Source organism: Drosophila hydei, unplaced genomic scaffold (genome assembly GCF_003285905.1).
Source record: "Drosophila hydei strain 15085-1641.00,03,60 unplaced genomic scaffold, DhydRS2 tig00008134-arrow-pilon, whole genome shotgun sequence".
NCBI lineage: Eukaryota > Metazoa > Arthropoda > Insecta > Diptera > Drosophilidae > Drosophila > Drosophila hydei.
In genome coordinates, this window is record NW_022045843.1 from 2,234,420 (window position 1) to 2,255,072 (window position 20,653).

The 20,653-nt window shown below is 40.2% G+C and overlaps 2 protein-coding genes across 3 annotated transcripts; one reads left to right on the forward strand and one right to left on the reverse strand.

Moving 5' to 3' along the window:
- Nucleotides 1-255: 255 nt before the first annotated feature.
- On the forward strand, nucleotides 256-1,408 carry LOC111604137 (probable GDP-L-fucose synthase). Its single transcript, XM_023322055.2, has 4 exons — nucleotides 256-383; nucleotides 440-554; nucleotides 611-1,168; nucleotides 1,241-1,408. Exons 1-4 carry the CDS (start codon nucleotides 259-261, stop codon nucleotides 1,406-1,408), a joined length of 966 nt encoding a protein of 321 aa, XP_023177823.2. The 5' UTR covers nucleotides 256-258.
- An 887-nt stretch (nucleotides 1,409-2,295) lies between these two features.
- Nucleotides 2,296-20,086, reverse strand: LOC111604091 (inactive serine protease scarface). 2 transcript variants are annotated; one of them, XM_023321987.2, is made up of 7 exons: nucleotides 20,008-20,086; nucleotides 16,591-16,954; nucleotides 11,534-11,722; nucleotides 3,300-4,177; nucleotides 3,086-3,238; nucleotides 2,760-3,028; nucleotides 2,296-2,694 (listed from the first exon to the last, which is right to left on the reverse strand). In XM_023321987.2, the coding sequence occupies exons 2-7, from the start codon at nucleotides 16,918-16,920 to the stop codon at nucleotides 2,402-2,404; spliced, it is 2,112 nt and encodes a 703-aa protein (XP_023177755.2). In that variant the 5' UTR covers nucleotides 16,921-16,954; nucleotides 20,008-20,086; the 3' UTR covers nucleotides 2,296-2,401. The 2 variants fall into 2 exon arrangements, with proteins under 2 accessions (XP_023177755.2, XP_023177756.2); XM_023321988.2 differs by having other exon boundaries at nucleotides 16,591-16,951; nucleotides 20,008-20,052.
- Nucleotides 20,087-20,653: the final 567 nt, after the last annotated feature.

Consider the following 20,653-nt stretch of genomic DNA (forward strand, 5'->3'; position numbering starts at 1 on the left):
CATTGAATATGATATCGATAAGTTTGTCAGCTGTTGAGCAGTGCTGGTAAGCGACATTGCAAGGCTTGGCGCGCGTAAATGTTGACTGCAAAACGGCTGATAATAAAATAAGTATCGAAAAATGATTGCTGCCGATTTCATGTTTAGTATTTTTTCATCATTCGATAAGTGTTATTCATGGGCCATCACTATTGAGTCTATCAGGTGGTTGAATTGCTTTTTGATAGAAGTGGATTAAACATAAAATAAATAACAATTATGAAAAAGGTGTTGGTAACAGGAGGCACGGGACTGGTAGGCCAAGCCCTGCAAGATATTATCAAAAATGAACAACCAAACGACGAGGAATGGTTCTTTGCCGGCTCCAAAGATGCAGACCTAACGTAAGTTTCTTTTGTTTATATCAGAACACTTGACTTCATAATTATAAACAATTTAGGAATCTGGTTGCCACGCAGGCACTCTTTGAGAAAGTGAAACCAACGCATGTAATACACTTGGCTGCCATGGTCGGTGGACTGTTTCATAATATGAACAACAATCTAGACTTCTTGGTAAGGTGATTCTGCACCTGTTTTGCAACAGCTTAAAATTTAGTTATCTATTTCAGCGCAACAATCTGCTGATTAATGATCATGTGCTGCAAACTGCACACGAGCTGGGCTGCACAAAAGTTGTCTCCTGCCTGTCCACATGCATATTTCCGGACAATACAAGTTATCCCATCGACGAGACGATGGTGCACAATGGACCACCGCATGTGTCCAACTATGGCTATTCCTATGCCAAGCGTCTGATAGATATACAGAATCATGCTTATCATGATAAATATGGTCATTTGTATACCTCTGTGATACCTTGCAACATATTTGGCCCCCACGACAACTATAAACCAGATGTGAGCCATGTCATACCGGGCATGATCAATCGCATGCACAAGTTACGAACAGAGCAGCCAGAAATTCCGGAGAGTGAGAAAGTCTTTACTGTTTACGGCAGTGGCAAACCTTTACGTCAGTTTATATACTCCCTGGATTTGGCAAAGCTTATGATCTGGGTGCTGCGCCACTACAACAGCGTTGAGCCCATAGTGCTAAGTGTCGATGAATCGGCAGAGGTGACAATCTACGAAGTAGCAGAAGCTATAGCAAAGGCCTTTAACTTTAAGGTAAACAATGGGAACCTCATACATGTATAGCATTAATATAAGTAAATTGTTTAATTATTTATATATTTACAGGGCAAACTGATCTGTGATACGAGCAAGGCAGATGGGCAATACAAGAAGACCGCGTCCAATGCAAAGCTACGCAGTCTCTTGCCAGACTTTAAGTTCACAGATTTCGAGGAAGCTATGCAAGCATCTGTGCTCTGGTATACGACAAACTATGATCAAGCTAGAAATTAATATATATATACATATATATATGTATACTTACAAAATGTAATGTGATTTGATTTGTTTACTAACAATAGAAAATGCATTTACGCACGATATTTATATATCTAAATAATTTCTCTTTATTTAAAAATTAAATAAGAAGCTAAATTTAGATGCATAGACACTTTATACAACATATTTAACATATTACATACATACATATTTTATACGATTTTACGATATAGGAAAAGCTTTAAATAACGGTAAATCTCGGTATTGGTGCTCTCATATTGTGAAAAATGTGCGTGGCTAAAAGAATGGGTAGCTTAAGCATAAAATTGTGGAAGGATTTTAAAAAAATATTTTATTTTTATTTTTATAATCTCAATTGCTGTTAAAGGAGTGCTTCTTCATTATGATTGTTTGATATTGATTTTTCTGTTGATTTTGTGTTTCGTTCGTCCGTATTTATTTTTGTTTTTTGTTTTTTTTTTCGTATTGGCAATTCATCGAGCTTGTCCGTAGAACCTAGGCTTATAATTAAATATTTTACAACTTGCTGGACTCTATACCATTTAAAATACAAACAGTTAGAAAGAATTTTCTCATCGCTTACTTCAACTAAAATAGAGAAAGAGAGATAGATTCAAAAAAATAGATACCCTGTGGCAGTTAAACGCAAAATCTAAATAAAAACATAAACAGAATTCTACTTTTCGAATAAATTAGAAAGTGCGGGTCTGACATGAGTGAAGGTGGAAGATGTGGCGGTTGGTGGTTGTTTGTGGTGTTGCTGCTGCTAATCGAAGTGGTGCTTGAAAGAGTTTAACAGCAGCGCAAAGTTGGCTAATATTACAAATAGTTCAACTAATAAAAACGTGAGCAACAGTTCTTCAACTGTCGCCTGATGCTGATTTCTCATCATTCTAATCATCTCTTTCTGTTTTCATCAACTTCTTCGTGTTGGTCTTCTTCTTCATCTGTTTGTTGTACACTTGGTTGGCAGGCACAGGATGCGCTTTAGAAGCGCTTCAGCAGCAAGGGCTTGCTGCGATCAGCGAATGCCTGGTTAATCCATTTGATGTCTGGCTTCGAGAAGCTCACAGATTGGTTCTCGCCGCAGTTGGTCTCAGCGCTGTAGACGCCCTTGAGCCTGACGCTGGCGCCGCTGCCGCAGGCGAGCGCGCTGCCTACATCAAATTCGCACGAATCGAACTTGGTGGCACTGCAGACGCTGGTGGCATCAGCACTGCAAGCGCTGCGCGCCTGCGTCGATGTCTCTGTCACATGCATAATGGCGCCCTCCTCATGAACTGAAAGCGTGTGGCACACAGATTAACATTAATCACTCTTTATATGTGTCTGGCTCATCGCTTACTTGACAACGCCTGCTTGCCCCAGCCGGTGGTTATGCACTGCTCGTTTGCTCCAGGATCCTCGTCGCTGATGCAGATGGGCTGAATGTGCGAGGCGAACTCGAAACGCTTCTCCAGGCGTATGATGGCCATATCGTTGCTTCTGGTCGATGGGTTGTATGACGGATGTATATCAATGGACTTGACGCTCACCAGCTGGAATGGCAGTGGTTCGTTGGTGCTGCCCAGCTCCCATTCGCCAGCCTTGATGCGCACATCGTTCACGGGCACGCTGCAGCAGCATTAAGTCAGATAATGTCATTTAACCTAGATTACGCTTGGCACTTACCCATCCACACAGCTGGCCGAGGTAAGCACGAACTCGTCTCCAATGATGGCACCGCCGCAGAGCAGCGACTTGCTCGACTCACGCAGAACCATGGCTTGCCATGGAATCTCGGCGAAGTTGGCATCAATATCCTTTACACCTGTGGGCTTGGTACTGCCAAGAGAGAAAGGACATTAGGCATATCATGGAATTGGCTGTTGGTTAAGCTGCTTACCGCTTGTTGCGCGTGGCGCAGACTCCAGCAAGATTGACGGGCCAGGGATCAACGTAGTTGGGATCGCGACAGCACTTGCCGGGCGCTCCACTCTCGGGTATCAGGCAGTCGGTGAGCGGCACACGGAAGGCAGCCTCCATGGGGCTCAGCTGCAGCGGCGTGTCGCTCAGCACTCCAATAGCATTGCAATAGTTCTCCGGGGTGCAGACAAGCGCGGAGGCGCACTTGGCGTAGTGCTTGGGCAGATCGGCGGCATTGGGCGTGGGGAAGATCTGGGGCGACAGTTGTTCCTCGCCGCGGTACACGGGCTTCTCATTCGATGGCTGTGGCACACGATCGGGCTCGTAGCGTGTGGGTGGCTGAGTGGGACGTGGCTCACGGTGTGGGATCTCATTGGCGCTCACGGGCGGCAAGTAGCCGCTGTTGGGGCGACGTGTCGTGGGCTGTGGGCGATAAGCGGGCTGTGTGGGTGCGGGCTGTGTGGGCTGTGGGCGGTAGGGCGGCTGCGTGGGCTGTGGGCGGTAGGGTGGCTGCGTGGGCTGTGGGCGGTAGGGCGCCTGTGTGGTCTGTGGTGGCTGAGTAACACGCGGCTGTGTAGGCTGTGGCTGATAGATGGGACGACGAGTGGTTTGCGGTGGCAAATAGTCCACAGAGGGACGACGCGTGGTCACAGGTGGCAGATACTCATTTGTGGGGCGTGGTGCAGGCGTAGTCGTCGGCTGTGGGCGGTAGGTGGGCTGGGTGGTGCGCACGGCAGGCACGGTGGGGTTGGTGGGCAGCGGGAACGTCTTCTCGGGCAGATTGAAGATGTAACCATCCTCGGTCAGCGTAGTCGAGGGCATGCGGCAGCAAATCTCTGGAGCATAGCAACGATTGGCCTGTAAGAACGAGAGAGAGAGAGGGAAGGTTAGTTTATTAGTTGAAGTCTGCGCTGTGTTTGTGTCTGTGTCTGTTTCGTGCCTTGCAGTCCGTGAGGAGGCGCATTAAATTACCAGCAACTAGCGAGTGGCAACTGCTGCCAACCACTTCGACTTGCTAACCGTTCATTAAAGTAGCCAATGCTGCCTGTCAATTGTTTTTGCCTTCCTCTGCCTCTTCTTCGTTTTAGTTAGTTTGCAACGCTTCTTCTTGCCGTTTGCCATGTGGTGTTAATGTTAACCCAGAAATTTGCAGTTTCATGCTGCAATCTGTGCAGCAACATTTTGAAACGTTTCAATTGCAGCTGCTCAAGTGGCAAGTTTGTCGCCTAAGTCTTTCGCTCACAGGCAACACCTACACACACACACACCTATCACTGCTTATTTTTATGCAAAAATCTCTAAACAATTATTGCAAACGGAAAACATTTTCGAATCTTTGTGGGTGCGTGATAAAACACAAAACAGACAAAAGAAGAAAAAAATTGATGACTGAAAAAATCATTTATGAAAATCAAAATGAAAAAACAGACAAAGTCTAGACATATTAATAACATTAATATTAATATAAATGTGCACATTAACGGCTTCATTCAACGGCAATTAGTCGCTTCGTTTACAAAACTAAATGCCGCAAGCTTAAAAGCCAAAATAAATTATGGAGGAAAACATAAATAAATATATAAAAAACAATTTTGAATTGATTGAAAATCAAATTAATAACAGGCCTAACGCACTTAAAAAACTCTCAGGGTAGTTTAATTGAAAAAAAAAATATATATATAATATATTATAAAGCATTATGCATAACGAAGTCTTAAGAGTTCTAGGAAGAAGCCTAGAAGCCTCAGATATACGACTTTTGGAATATAAGATCATAAGAGATTGTATTCTTATAAAAGAGTAAAAGGGTGAAAGAGCTAAGCCCTAGCTAGCTAGGGATTGCCTTAAATGACAATATATTCTTTTTAAGGCAACTTTCATATGCTGCCTGAAAGATGGTTCAATAGCAGTGAAGTTTACTTTTTAATTCTCTAAAAAATTTAAAAGTTAAAAAAAAAGAAATTTCAATAACATTTCTTATATTATTGACTACTCGTTCCAGTTTTATATTTTTATAGACCTATTTAACACATAATAATATTTCAAGTTTAAATTCAAGCTTAAATGCATATTAAATATTCTGCAGCTGTGTAGAAAGCGTAATTAATTTAAGCGATCAAACATTTCTCCATAAGTCTTTCAATTCAATTAAGCTTAAGAGCCAAACAACAAGTTGAAGTCGGCATTAAGCAAACGAACAAATCGACAAACACTCGAAGTGCTTAAAAAGTTATTAAAAACAAACGTGTTTACACCTTATAAGAGATTCAAAGAATTATAATATCAGCTCTGGGCGAACACAGCAACAGCTGAAATTGCTCGACTCATTTGAGTCTCTCGCAAATTAACAGATTATTATTATTGTATTTTTTTTTCTGCAAAACCATAAAAAATGATTGCGTCTTGATACTTGTTTTGTCATAATGCTTACGCAATCGTAATGTGTTTATATAGACGCCCCCACGAAAGAATAGTAATGAAAATTCTGAAATAAAAAAAAAAAAAAAAATATGAAAAGAACAAGAAAAACAGAAACAAATGCAAATCCCAAGCGAAGATCTGCGAGAGTCTTCACACGGCCGCGTTGTTGTCAACGTTTGCGACCTTCTGTTTTATTGTTTCGCGCAATTTGTAACTCATAATTCAAGAAGCAGACGGATGGACGGAGGGAGCTGCTGCTGCAAGGCGTTGGGAAAAAAAGAAGCAGAAGTAATGTGCACATTTGTTAAAAATTAAGCGAGAAATGAGCAGCGACAGGCGATAGTCGAAATTCATTGAATGACAAATTAATAATTATAATTAAATGTGCGATGCTGCGGATGCTACTGCTGATGCTGCTCCTGCTGCTGCTACGGCTACGGCTAGTTGCGGTTGGCCTAAATTTGCAGCATAAGCTGCGATCCGGTTGTCCTTCCTGTCTCAGGCTGAGTTAATTTCTTATCATTATCATTAGCTTGCGACCCTCTTGGCATAATTTTCATCAATTAAGCGTTAATCAAATGTTATCTTAATGTAGACATCACTCAATGACCATTGAGCACGCATTAAATTTTATGTAATACATGTTATCATTAAAGGTAAACAACAACAGCAACAACAATGCGAAAACTGGCATAATTTGTTGTTGTTGCTGTTTCTGTTGCTGATCAATGACAAGGCAGCAGGCAGCAGGCAGCAGCCCTCCACCTGATTGCCGATTAAGTCGCGTCTCTGGCTCTCTTGCTTATGATCAATCATTTTGCAGCTTCAAGATAACAACAGCGGCAACAACAACAACAACAAGAGTCGCAGCTACTTGTACAGGCGACAGCTAAAATATGTAATCGCCAGCAACAACAACAATGACTTCAAAATGCTTTTAATAAATTTTGTTGACCATACAACTTGTTCGCTGTGCTTTAGCTGTTTGTTGTTGCTGCTGCTGCTGCTTGTCCCAATTGCTGCGCACTGCAATTTGTTAATAATGTTGCAATTACAATAAGTATATGAAATTTTATGAAATTTATTTTAATGTCATTGGCGAGGCAACATAAAAAACAAGCCAGGCGCGCCAGCTGTTGCTCCTGCGCCAAAGAAACACGCCAAGAAAAAATCAAATGACTTAGGCAACGAACTGACCAAAGGCTAACAGTTCATGAACTGAAAGATTGCTATGGCACAGTGGCTTGAGAAACTTTAGATGAGGCAGAGAGTATCAAAGGCTTGAAAATACAGAGAGAACTAGAGAGATATATAGAGAATGAGCTGTTAAGAAAGAGAAAGAAATAAACGAGGAGACAGGGAAAATCGATGGAAAGAAACAGAAAGACACAGTTAGTGAGAGGCAGATGTGGGTCTGTACTTGTGAGAGAGATTAAAAAGGAAGAGAGGTAGAGATAGAAAGAGAGTGAGAGAGATAGAAATATAGATTTAACAAAAACGAGAGGGAGTGATACGTATATACTGCATAGATTCTATACTAAATAGATCTATATATTTCATATACAAGAAAAGCATTTGAGTTCTATTTATATATATCAGATATCTATATGCAGAGGTATTACTAAAGAGTTCTTTTAGTAGTTATTAACAACTTTGTATTATGTATCAGTTTCACCTACAACAAAATTACTGCCGTCTCACGCTGTTTCCTAGACGTAACTGAGATTAAGCTGTAGGCCATTCGGCTAGTCTCATAGGAGTCTCTTGGAGACTTGTAACTTAAGCCTGGCCCCAGCAGAAGTCTGTGCGAAATGTCAAATGTTCTTCTTGGGCCTTATGTAAAATTCAAATTTATGACACAAATATTGCGCGGAATTGTTTTTTATGACAGCGTTAATGTGGCAAATACCACAGCTTTAAATTCCTCGATCTTGTAGCATTTTTTTCTTTGGCAATTTATGCGCCTATAAAAAATACAAAATTTTTTTTTGATTTTGAGTTTTTTCTTTGTGTGTGTGTGTAGCTCTTTGGCCTCTTGCAACTGAGATGCCTGCTCGGCTCGGCCCGGCCCTGATGTGCATTGAGCAGCTGACAGCATTTAATGGCCCAAGTTTGTCGCTAAAGTCTTTTGTTTATGCAACATCTTCTTGGCCATAAATAATGCATGCCAGCTAGCGCTAGCTAATTTATAGCGCGCGCCAACTCTGATGGCAAATAAATTATATCAAATTTGTAGCTCATTTCGAGCGCAGCTTCAGAGTGTGATTAAAGTTTCATATAAATTATATATAGATGCGCGCCTAACTATAACAGACAGATCACACGATATGCATGCATTCATAGTAATAATTATTATAATTGACGAGGAAAAATTAAAAACCAAATGCAGACAATGAAATACATAAAAATGACCAAATATGTATGAAATAAAAACAAAATCAATAAATATTCAAAACAAAAACAGAGATAAAAACCCCGAAACAAAAAAAAACTAAATTTTAAACGCTGTCAACGCGAACTGCCTGGCGGCGGCTGGCGCCCCGCACAGCCTCTGGCTGTCTCCGACTACGACCTAGACCTTGAAGTTGTAGTTGTTGTCATTATCATCATCATCATCATCATCATCATCATAATTATCTTTGGCGCTGTTGTTGTTGTTCACTCGACATGCTCTGTTTGCTGAGTTAGCCTTTTGCCTTGTTGTTTGTGTCGTCTGTGTCGTGTCTTGCGCTGTTTTTTCCTCTTCAACATGACAGTTAGCTACTCATATGTCTGTCTATGGCTAAAAGCTTAAATAACGCAACATTTGAGACGGCAAAAAGCAAAAACCTTAATGCCTGCCTTAGCGGAATGCTAGGTCAGTAGCGGGCTTCAATGCAAAACGAGCTAATGGTCAAGATTTGCAAAGATTATTGTGAGATTTCGAGAGTTTCGAATAATTCACCTGATGTACGTGATTATTCGAATTTATCTTAAACTGAACGAGATTTAAGGGAAGTTAATAGAAGTATAAGATTAGAATTTCTTGATGCTTGGATCTCAATTAGTTCATAAGCCAACTGTTATGCAAAGTTATAACAGAATAAAGATTATATTAATAAGGAATATTGCTTAAGAAATTGGATGCTGCACAAGAGGAAAACTAAAATTGATGCTTTGAAATTATTTTTAAAAATATTTATGTTAGTTAAACTTGTATAATATTATTTTAGTGCTGACAAACAGCCAAAAATAATATTTATAAATACTCAAAAATAATTTTATCAGCTCTAAAATAATATTAATATTTTTTTTTACATTTTTAATAAAACTTATTTATGTTTTATTTTTAATTAAGTTTATTTAATTTATTTTTATTTTTTAAATTGATTTAAAAACCGAAATATTTTTATGATTTAATTAAAATATTTTTAAAATATTATTTGTCAATATTTATATTAAATTTTTAAATATATAATTTTTAAATTTTAATTGAATTTGAAAATATTGAAAAATATTTTAATATATTTCTCACGCACACAGCAAACATTGTAGATGCTCTACAAGAAAATTCTTAAATGCAATAAATTAAATGTAATTTACTATGTAAAATGTCAATAAACAAGGTTTATCCGTAGCTTAAAATTTGTCAAAAAATGCAAGTGTTAAACCGGCTCGATGCGCAGAAGAAGAAGAAGAGGAAAAAAACATTTCGTTTAACATAAATTACATGAAACTGGAACTAAAAATAAAAATGTTAAAAAAAACAAAAATAAAATAAACATAAAATGGAGTTCACGCAATGCAGCATGTTACGAAAATGTAAAACATGCAACGTGCAGCAGCCCAAATGATAAATGGCCATAATGAAAATATGCGCCATAATCATCAGCATAATTATACGATGCGAATATGTATATATATATATATGTCTATATATGTTCGATTTATTTAGTTCAGTTGGTCAGAGAATTCATTTAGCTAAGCTCAAAGGTCGGTCAATAGCCGTTATGCAAAGTGCACTCATGTTAACATTAATTGATCAGATAGAGAGAGAGAGGGAGAGAGATGTAGTGAGGGAGGGAGCAAGGTAGAGATTGAGAGTGAGGGGGCCTAGGCCACTCAATGTGTCCTCTTTCGTTGCGAACGACCTTGCGCTGTTGCATTCCGCGCATTTTTCACTGCCTAAAGTACCTCAGTTATTTTGTGCCTCTTCGCACTCTTGTAAATTAGGGACACAACTGGTTCGCTTATGGGCGACGGACACACAGGCACAACCTGTGCGCCGGTTGCAATTCCCCAGCGTGCATTTTGTAGCATGCCACGCAATTGGCGTCAATGCCTGCATAACTTAACGAGTTCGAGTCACCTTTTCGGTGCGTAATTGTCGCTGGGCCGGGTAGCGGTGCCCAGCTGCTGCCGTTGAGTCGAGGCAAATTATGAGGCTGTGGCCCACCGAAATGAGCAAACAACAGGGAAAAAACAGAAAAAAACGAGAAGGAAAAACTGCATAAGAAAACATCAACTGGCTGAAACGATTTCGGCTTTAAGTGCGTGGCTGCTGCAACATAATTCACTTGCTGTGCTGATTTTTTGTCTGCTTCTTCTGCTTCTTGTTGTTGCTGTGCTTTGCGTGCAACAAGCGGCAACAGGCAACAAGAGCGTTGAGTACGCAACTGACCCGTTTTGTTGGCCATTGCATGTAAACAAATTATGCAATTGCAATGCCAGCAGCGGCCGGTCTGTATAAATCAGCCATCTCGCTCACACATCTCAGCATCTCCCTTTCCCTCGCCCTCTGCCGCTCGCTCTGCCACTCTCACTCTGCCTATAGCTGTCTCTTTTGGGCCGTAATTTAACACATTTTTTCGGCTTGAATGCATTTCATGCACATTGCTCGTAAGTTCAACTGCATTCCATTGCTTGATTGCCAGTTGATGGCAGCAAGTTCGTTGCCTGAGTCTTTCGTTTTTGACATTGCCAACAGCAGCGCAGCTTGTGGCAATGTCATTGCATACACTATGTAAATCAGTTACATTTACAACGTCTCTCAGGCGCGCATAGCTTTCGTCTGCGTTATGAAGAAACAACGAAATCTTCTCTGATTTTATATGAGAGCCAAGCAAATCTATTTTTGTATTTCACTTCAATACCCAAATGAGATGACAAACTGTATTTTTTTTTTTTCAATTTCCCATTCAACAATCTGTCTTGTCTGACAGTATCGGATGACAACTTCAGCAGCCACTCCCAGCTTCACTCCCACACCGCATTAACACTCAACTAAGCGGATTCTATTGCATGTCGTGTCAAATCCGATTTCAATCTGAGATTGCAAAGTCGTACAATTCGTCATTTCACAGAATTTGAGTAGTACAAATACAACGACAACAACAACAACAAAAACCAAATAGATCAAAAGTTGACTGCAATTTGCATCTACTTATAGATACAACAGCTTGAACAACAACAACAACAACAAAAGAATATTTTGCCTCAAAATGTAAACTAATTGTGTGCTAATAAGCTGCAACTGTAGCTGCTGTTGTTGTTGCTGCAGTTGCATCGCTTGTGAAATGTGCTGCGATTGCTGCAGTTAGCCGAGGAACGCTTTGTTTTCGGGGCATCGCATCATTGGCACATCCAAATGCGATGCTGCCTCTTGGCCACTTTTGCTACGCCCAGACAATTTTCCGCTGCTAATGATTACATTTTTTTTTATCACGTGTGTTCGTGTGTGTGCATTGCTCAAGCTGAGCCAATTAAACGTGTCTTTGGGGCCCTGACAAATAACGCATCAGACGAAACACTTACCCCCTGTTTTTTGACATAGTTGATGGCGCTGATTTCGCCATTGCGACAGTCTTGCGGCGCAACACAGTCCGAGTCGCGTGGACAGGTGGCGTACGGCACAGGTGTGGTGGTTCTCCTGGTGGTTGTGGTGGTGGTGGTGGTTGCTGGTGGGCGATATGTACAGCAAATGTTGGCGTCTGGCTTGCAGTTCTGTAAGAGTAGAATCATAAAAAAATATAATAAATAAATGAAAGACTTGGGCAACGAACTCAACTCGTTGAATGTTTGCTTTACAAATACTTGGAAAACGAACGTGGCTAGCTCAAAGCCTAAGGCACATATAAAAAGACTTAAGACACAAGCCAGTGGCAGGCAATAACTTCGCTCAAGCAACATAAAGTTGGCAATAATTTTGATATATGATATCCTTTGGCGCTTCATTTTTACAGGCTAACATAAAGAAGTGACTGAGGCAACGAGCTTGCATACGAGTCAAGAGGTTAACAACTCTATTACATTAGGCGCAATTGTGTGTATCCAACACATCCTTAATAGTTGGGCTTTAATGGGCCATTAAACAAACGACTGGGGCAACGAACCTGAAGCATGTGCAGCGCGCTTGAGATCCTTTTGTTTAGCGTCGCATTCTTTATGCTGGCCATTAAACGACAAATGACTGCTGCAACGAACTTGGCAAATGACAGATACAAAGCTCACCGTCCAGCTTTGCCTTGTCGCACAATCAATCAATGTGTTTAGTAGCCGCGTACTTGACCAACACTGTTAGCCATAAAGTTGCCACTCGTTGGCATCGGCATTAATTAAGCGGCCTAAACGATCGTTGCTGCCGTTGCAACGCCTCTGGCAAAAGGTCAGCAAAGCGGCCATTGCAGTTGCATAAATGATGTGCTAAAATAATGTCCAAACACATAGCCGACTATGCTATGCGATGCGGTGCTTTTTCTTGCAGCATCTTTGGCGACTTTTTATTATCGTTTAGCCAGTTGGCTGGCATTGCAGCATTTGCATTGAACTTTGCCGCCTTCATTCAACGGTTTTATGAGATTCTAATGGAACCTTCGCATACGCCTTGCGCGCTGGCTAATTTGTTTAAGCCAACGTCCAGCTGGCATTTGAACAATTGCAAATTAATAATAATAATCATGTTATCTCACTGTTGTCTGCTCGACGGCGGGCCAAGAGTTCAAGAATTTCCAAGGTGTTTTAGGCAGATGCTTAACTACGGTAGCCCAGAGGCGTCTATGCAAATCAATTAGATTGGCCGTGCGACCACTTAAGTGCAGCCTAACGCGAACTCAAAGATTAAGCCATTAATCTTAATTATGCACTTCATTCATTATTTGAACCTATTTCCTAGGCAAATGACAAAAACCAGTTCAACGCTATGGCCAAAGCGCTGCATGCTAGTTATCAGTCAGGCTTTCAGGCCAAATTGATTTTGTTGTCTAATTTATGTTCACATTTTACAGACGCAGACGAAAACGCGCTTTCAATAGATATATTTATATATATAAATATATATATATTTAGATTTGTAAGAAGCATCAAACTGATCGACCTTCGACGTTTAAATCGATATTCGAAAACGAGAAATTCTTGTCAAAGCTCATGTAGAACATATATATAGGGGCTCTGCGTAGTAACAAACACTTAAATCGTGGCGTATTTAAATCAAGCTTGACAAATTTATGAAACGCTTTTATAAGCACATAAAAACCAGAACACAAACTGAATGACTGTAAAGCACTTTAAGACACAATGTGCATATATTAACCAAACTTGTTTACACGATCAATAACGAAACACGATAAAGACTAATCATGATTGGCTCTAAGAACAATCAAACAACTGTCGCTGATTGAGCTTGTTTCAATCTTGGCAACTGCCTCAAAGGCTTCGTCATTTAAGCCAAAATAAATGTTGATATATATATATATATATATAAAATATAGAAAATGTAAAAAATATATATATACAAAGCACTTTATTTAATAAGATTCAGTTTCAGCTTTAGTCTAGGCTTCTGCTCACATTCAAAAATTGTTTTTAAAATTTCGCACTCAAACCCGTTCGACACATAGCTCTACTATGCATAAATTACTTCTATTGTTTTCATAATAATACGATTATCGTGTTATGTGTTATGTATTATGTGAGGTGCGTGTGAACGCTGACTAGAACACTTGATTAGACTATGAACTATTCCCGTCAAACCGGATGAGTTGTGTTCGTCCGATGAAATTTCAAATACGTTTTCCCTGACGCACAGGTTGTTAAACCTTTTGAAACAAACGGAACGTGCAGACACGAAAAGTAAATAATTATCATAATAGTAATAATAATAATAATAATAATAATAATAATCACACACTGCCACTTGACATCATCGAGCTGAGAATTTATCTACTATATTTAACTTTAATTGGCTGTGTGCGCAATAATGTTTGCAAATTATATTCCAAAAAATTTCGCACAAATATTTGGCTTGCTTATTGACTTACGATCTCTGCGCGCTAATGAGACAGGCAGCAGAAAAAAGTAAAGCTGCTAAAGAATTTCTAAAATATATACTAATAAGAATCGTTAGCATTCCAAGCAAATTTCCCTTAAGCGTTAAGCTGTGAATTGTTCAGGAAGTGCAAACGGTTGCCACATAACTGCGCTCTCTCGTCTGTGTCAAAGTCAAGTTAACACTAAAGTTGTTAGCTGGTCGTTGGCTGCCTTATTTGGACAGACAGACGGCCAACTACACCACTGGCTGACTCAGCTAGACGCCCACGCGTTAAATATTTGTCTACTGATTTGGCTCTGTGTCTATTAACGCGGGTCAACATTTGTTGCTAGCAAATATTTACTGGCAAAACAAAAATACGCACAGATACCGATCCAAATAGAGTTACAGATACATCTTCAGGTACAGATGCAGATACTTTTATAGATACGAAGACAGAAGTAGCTGTAGATGCAGATACAGATACAGACAAAGATTCAGATACATGTTCAGATACAGATATAAGTACTGAAGACACAGATACAGATACACCTAAAGCTACTGCTACACTTTCAGCCTTAGCTCGACTGATTACTTTAGTTACTGCTTGTACCATTGATTGATGATCAATTTGTCTCAATTTGATAGCTAATTGAAGCTAAGCTTTAATGGAGTCAATTAATTTAAGCAACTATTAAAAGTCGCACTTTTTATAGACATTCTCTTGATGTTCAGGTTCAATGCTCTAACGCCAAATTCCAGCAGCTAAACTGAGATGAGCTGAGTTGAGCTGCCCATTTTGGCAGACACTAAATTAAGTCTTATTAGCTACGGCAAATCAACTCCACACACACACGCACACCCGTCTCTTAAGCTGCCATCGATAATTTATTGTTTAGAACCAAAATGAAAAAAAATAAATCTTTATTACTTAAACGACATTGCTAATCAAATTAAATTTAATGCCCGATATGCATACCTAAATTTTATTAATTTATTTTGACTATAAGAAGGAAGCATGAAACATGATCTACCAGATACTTAAGCCCCTAATTCGCAATGAGTTAAGGCTGGAAATCCTACAGCTGAGCTGGGAGACTCTTAGTGTAGCTGCTTACTATTTGATATTTATATCTTGCAATTTCATTGATCATATAATTGCTATAAATATTTATTCTAAAACTATTCGAATGATTTTTACATAATAATTAGGCAAGAAGTTATGACCGACTAGCAAATACCGCGATTAGCGTCTTCCGTAGCTCCTCTTGTTTACCCAATTTCTATGTGTATTTGTTACTATTCAGAGAGCATGGGCAATAATATATATCTAAGAGATGAGTTTGGGATTGTAGAGAAGAGCAGAGATAATACTGGCTGCTTTCTCTATATACAGATTAGCATTTCTGCACCATTTCTAATTGTTTATTACAGGGTATTTGCTAGTCTTGCTCTAGTACATAGCTGGCCACATTCTTGTGCCTTCTTATTTGTATACGTAATTAAGTTTGTCATCAATAAAATTGCATTTGCTGCTGTTATTTGAGTTGCCAAACTTGTCGCCGCTGGTCAATGGGTCAAATTTGCACTTGAGACGTCGCAGCCGCTGTCGCTGCCGACGACGACGTAGACGACGTCGCCGCAGACATCGATCGTCTTCAATAATTTTTAATTAAAAAACATAATTCAGTTGCTTGGTTTTGCAATTTAAGCGCGAAATAAAATGCATTTTTTATATGCACACACATAAATGTCGATTGGCTGTTTAAATTGCAGCAGCAAGTTTGTTGCCTAAGTCTTTTGTTAGCTGCCGAAATAAGTTGTTAAGAAACAGAAGAGGCAGCAGCAGCAGCAGCAGCAACAGCAACAGCAGCAGCGTTTGCAATTTGCATACAACTTTGAGGTCGCATAAGGAAGAGCAAACAAAAAGCTGAGACGCCAACTACAGCTTGGCGTCTGCTTCGTGGTGCAGGTGCATCAATTGGGGTCTGTGATCTGTTTTGTTTACGTTATTTATGGGACTGAAAATGTGCAACAGCGACAGCAACTGGCTTTTGCATTTACATAAATTTCTTTTTGGCAAGCGTCGAACTTGGCCAGCAGCAATTAAACATGAACTTCACTTTTTATTTCACTCTCCAGTTATTACGAAATGCCCAGCCGACGAAAGGTTGAATGTGTTTTTTCTGGTATAACAACAAACCGGAAAATAACGGTAACTGTGCCAACAATAATAAAAAATGCAGATCAGATCGGGCTAATCAAGCGCATTGCAATATTTTTGTTTTTACCTTTGCCTTTGCCTTTGCCTTTGCTTTTGTTTTTGTTTTTTTTTTTTGTGCCTTATCCCGACCGTAGACAGGCTTTTAATTTGGCTGTTGGCCTTTTGTCCGCTTGTCAAGCGCCGCCTGCCACATTTAGTCGTATATTTCACGAATGTCGGGTTTATCCGCACCGCATTCGTCGATGCGCATTATGCAATTGCTAGCCAACTAGCAGTCGAGGAGTCTGCCGTCTGTCGGACTTCGATTTCTACTACCGCAATTGCTACTGATAGTTGGCTTACCTGAATTTTGGGCAGCTGCTGGCTGTAGTAGCCATTCTGGCACTGATCCTGGCGCACACACTGCTGGCCATTGGTGCACTTGAGCTGCTCCAGCGGCGGCAAGTATGTGGGTGCCTGGAACGGTGCTGCCTGCCGGCTAATCACGGCATGATGCAGGAAGACATTGCTGGCTGGGTTCACAGAGAAATGCGTTTCGGGCTGCTGATTAATCTCGTTCTGGTACTGGCCATTGAGGAACATGTTGCCCTGGTAGCTGGCATGAACGGCGCCTTGCATGGCCACCAGCAGCAGTGGCAGGACCAAAGCGATTGGGCTTTGAAACCGGAACATGGCGTTTGATCTTATATTCCAAGTGCTTGGGCTGCTGCAAGAAGAAAAATAGGAAAAATACTTTCGTTATTATTTATATTAGCTACATTATTTAATATAATTTTTACACATTTTTAAATATTGTGTATTTATAATATTTTTTATTAATTTTTCAGAAATATTAGTCGAAAATATATTTTATTTGTTAAGATTAATGCTTATCAATATATTATTCTTAAAAGATTTTCATAATCCAAAATGAAATGAATATTTAATTTCGTAGACAAATAATTAATAATAATAAATAAATATAAATAATTAATTTTTTGAATAGTTTAAAATTATTAATACAAATTTGTTAAACAACAACCAGAAGTAATATAAAATAATTAAATTATTTTTATTTAGTTTTTAGGTTTTATTCCAAATTATTTCATTATAATTTATTTTTTCCGTATAATTAATCGATTCTGCTTTAAGTCTTCTCTAACGATTTCAGTAAATATTTCTGCTATAAAGAGCGAGTTCATAGCACTTTTGAAAGTTCTCAATAAGTTTTTAAGAGATTTGTATTTGCAAACACGTCAGAACTAGTCCAAGCTCGACTCGCATAAACACATGTGCAGCGAATTAAACTATAACAATAAACTTAAGTCGAGTTATATAATATAATCTGACTTAATTTACACCTTTTCAGCCCGTCTAAAATTAGATAAGCCAGAGAACGACATTTAACAATTAGAAATCGCTGACTAAGCGCTTGCCGGCCGGCTATAAAAAACACTTGGTGTTGTTTTGGTTGTTGTTGTTGTTGTCGTCATCAATGAAATGCAAAAATATCGTGATGACATAATTTCGCAACAGGAACGTGCAAAATGCCATAAAAGTGCACGCGCCGGATGCCCCCGAAGATGATGCTGATGAGAGTAGGCCTTAAAAGCTGCAGCCAGCCTACACGCTGTGCCACGGATAGCCAGCTATGGATATTGCAATGAGCCGGCTCCATGACAACAGCAGCAGCAGCAGCAGCAGCAGCAGCAACAACTGCAACAACATGGTTAACACGGCAAATGGCACTTGCTGCTGACAGACGGACAGACGGACAGACGGACGAACGGACAGCCTGACTGTCGAGTGGATTCTACTTTGGTGTCCACAGTTAGCCTTTTGGGCAGAGAGTTGTCTACAAGTTGTTTGCGCGAAAGGAATTTCAGTGTCTAGCGCCTAACTTGTTTTGGCCGCAACAGACTTCCGAAAAGACTTGCAAAAGTTATGCCTAAATAACATATATGTATACGTATATCAATATATATATATATATATATCTGTATAATATATGTTTATCTATATTGTTTTGCGGCCCCCCTGCGTGCGGCTGCTGTGCAATTTGTCAAAGATTCTAAGTCAGATAAATTACAAAAGCGATTGCTGCTGCTGCGTCAGCTATGATGCTGATGTATCTGTTGGATGTGTCCATCCGCATATGTCTGTCTACTGAGTCTGTCTGTCTGTCAATTCATTAAAGCGTTGCTAAGCCGTTTGACCGCTTGGATTACGCAAAGAGGCGTCGCTTGGTCAATGCTGAGATTCTCTTCCCCCAATTGGCTACTGGCCAAGTGGCTCTTGGCTCTGGCTCTGGCGGCAATTTCATAATTGATGGCAGCTGACAAGTTAGTGTCTAAATTGACAAACTTGAAGCTAATTCATTTGCATACGTTATGTTGTTTAGGAACTTGTCAGGATGTCAGACCGAACGCGAGACCAGTTTATGTATGAAAAGCCAAATCCTGATGGCTGACTCAGGCCATAAGTATTTGCTGGCGACAATAGAAAATGATAAGTCAAGAAATTTGCATGCAAAGAGATAAACACACGCGGATAAAAACAGATCTAACAAGTATTCCAAAGCGTTCTGTGCGTGCCAAGCTGACTCAGTGCTATAAATAAACTCAATAAGACAGCCCCCTGACTATCGTCAAATTAAGCATATGTATAAATATATTTAAGAAAACAGAAAAACAACTAAATACAAATCAAAAATTGTTGGTTTTACCACAGCGAATTTCGTTGCTAATTTGCATAAAATATGTTATGCGATTTTCGACTGTCGGCTGGCAGCGCTCGCTCATTAAGGAATAGAAACACAACTTGGCAATTTGGCGAGTTTCTAATACTTTCTCTCAGAATTGAATTGGCAAAAATATTTGTGTCTCTCGGATCTCGGATCTGTGATTGATGCGCTGCCGCCAATAATTGGCTTAGTTCTGGGAATTTGACGGCCTCGGGGTTGACACACTTTTCAAACGGGAATTGATGGACATGGCGCATCCAAACAAAAGACTTAGGCAACGAACTGAGCTCTTGCCCAAATAGAATAGCAGCTAATGCTGATTAATTAACATTTCTAATCAAATGCAGCACATTAATTCACACTCGCTCGGTTCTAATGGTCAGTGGCTCAAGTAACTTTAGCTGGACATATGCTAATTTAGCGACTGATGCTGCTGCTGCTGCTGGAAAGTGAGGCTTCCGTTTGCTGAGCTCTTAAGCTGCTGTGGCTGAGTTTCACATAAATTAAAACTGCAAATGTTTGTCTTGTCTCTCGCCCTGTCTCTCTTCGGTCTGTATGTAGTTTTGCAACAGCGGCGCAAAGTTCAGATCGCATCTCTAACAAATAAATTTCAACTGAGTTAAACACAATGCACAGACAAGGCGGACAGCAAGACAGCCAAAACAGACAGATCTGCGGTTAAGCAGAACTGCAGCTAGGCATAGACCAGCAGCAGCAGAAGCAGCAGCAGCGGCAGCAGTTGAATCAATCAAACCATCCATCAATCAATCAACCGCAAATGAATTTAATTTTCAACCACAACAAAAATAACGTCACGGCACAATTTACAGTTAATTTTCGCTGCCTTATAAAGCGCATGCAAAGTCGAAGCGTCAAGAGTCTAAGCAGTTATCCTTAAAGCCACAAATCCTGGATGCCTGGCACTTTTTCACTTGTTTCACACGAATTGTAGCACAAAGTCTTTAGCTTAAAGTTCATTGTCTTTCATGAATAGCACTTAAATTCTGTATATATATATATATGTATAGTCGGCTTACACAGTTGGATTTTAGTTATATATATTATTTAAATGGTTTACACTCGCACAACTGAACGCACGTAACGTGCAACTTCAATACTTCAATATGATTGTGAATATTTTTTACCAAGTTCGGCGTTTTTATATGCGGCCCAGCAAACGTTTGGCTGCGTCGGCGTCACTGCTCGCTGCGCAGCCTCACAGCTAGGCAGCACCCAAGCAGCGCTCAGCAGAACAACAAACACAATAGCTGACGACGGCAACGACGACGACGCTGCCTCGAAGATGCGAACAAGTGGATACAAGCAGAAGACAGCAGCAGCAACAGAGGCGGCGGCAGTGGCAGCAGCAGCAGCTGCGTGGCAGCGCAGCTTTTGCTCACTTTCGTTGGCGGCAGCGTGAGAGAGCGGCAGAGCGGCAGACGGTCAGACAGAGAGAGAGAGAGAGAGTGGACCTGGGCCTCTGACTGTGTTTGGCTGCGTTGGCTTTCAGTGCGGGCGTGCATGCTCAGCAGAGCAGATCAGATCAGTTTGGAGCAGAGCAGAGCAGCTGCTGCTGCTTCAGCTTCAGCTTCAGCTTCTTGTTGAGCTTCTTAGGCTTTCAGCACAGTCGAGCGGAAAGTCTTTTCGACGTTTTAATTTAAATTCCAGTGTTTCTCTAGTTTT

Bases quoted from the DNA above. Each gene is read 5' to 3' on its own strand.
- LOC111604137 (XM_023322055.2), top strand. From the start codon at position 259: ATGAAAAAGGTGTTGGTAACAGGAGGCACGGGACTGGTAGGCCAAGCC. The intron at 555-610 runs GTAAGGTGATTC...TATCTATTTCAG, and splicing joins ACAACAATCTAGACTTCTTG to CGCAACAATCTGCTGATTAA. The intron at 1,169-1,240 runs GTAAACAATGGG...ATATATTTACAG, and splicing joins CAAAGGCCTTTAACTTTAAG to GGCAAACTGATCTGTGATAC.
- LOC111604091 (XM_023321987.2), bottom strand. From the start codon at position 16,920: ATGTTCCGGTTTCAAAGCCCAATCGCTTTGGTCCTGCCACTGCTGCTG. The intron at 11,723-16,590 runs GTAAGCCAACTA...CTACTCTTACAG, and splicing joins AGCAGCTGCCCAAAATTCAG to AACTGCAAGCCAGACGCCAA. The intron at 3,239-3,299 runs GTAAGCAGCTTA...CTCTCTTGGCAG, and splicing joins TGCGCCACGCGCAACAAGCG to TACCAAGCCCACAGGTGTAA.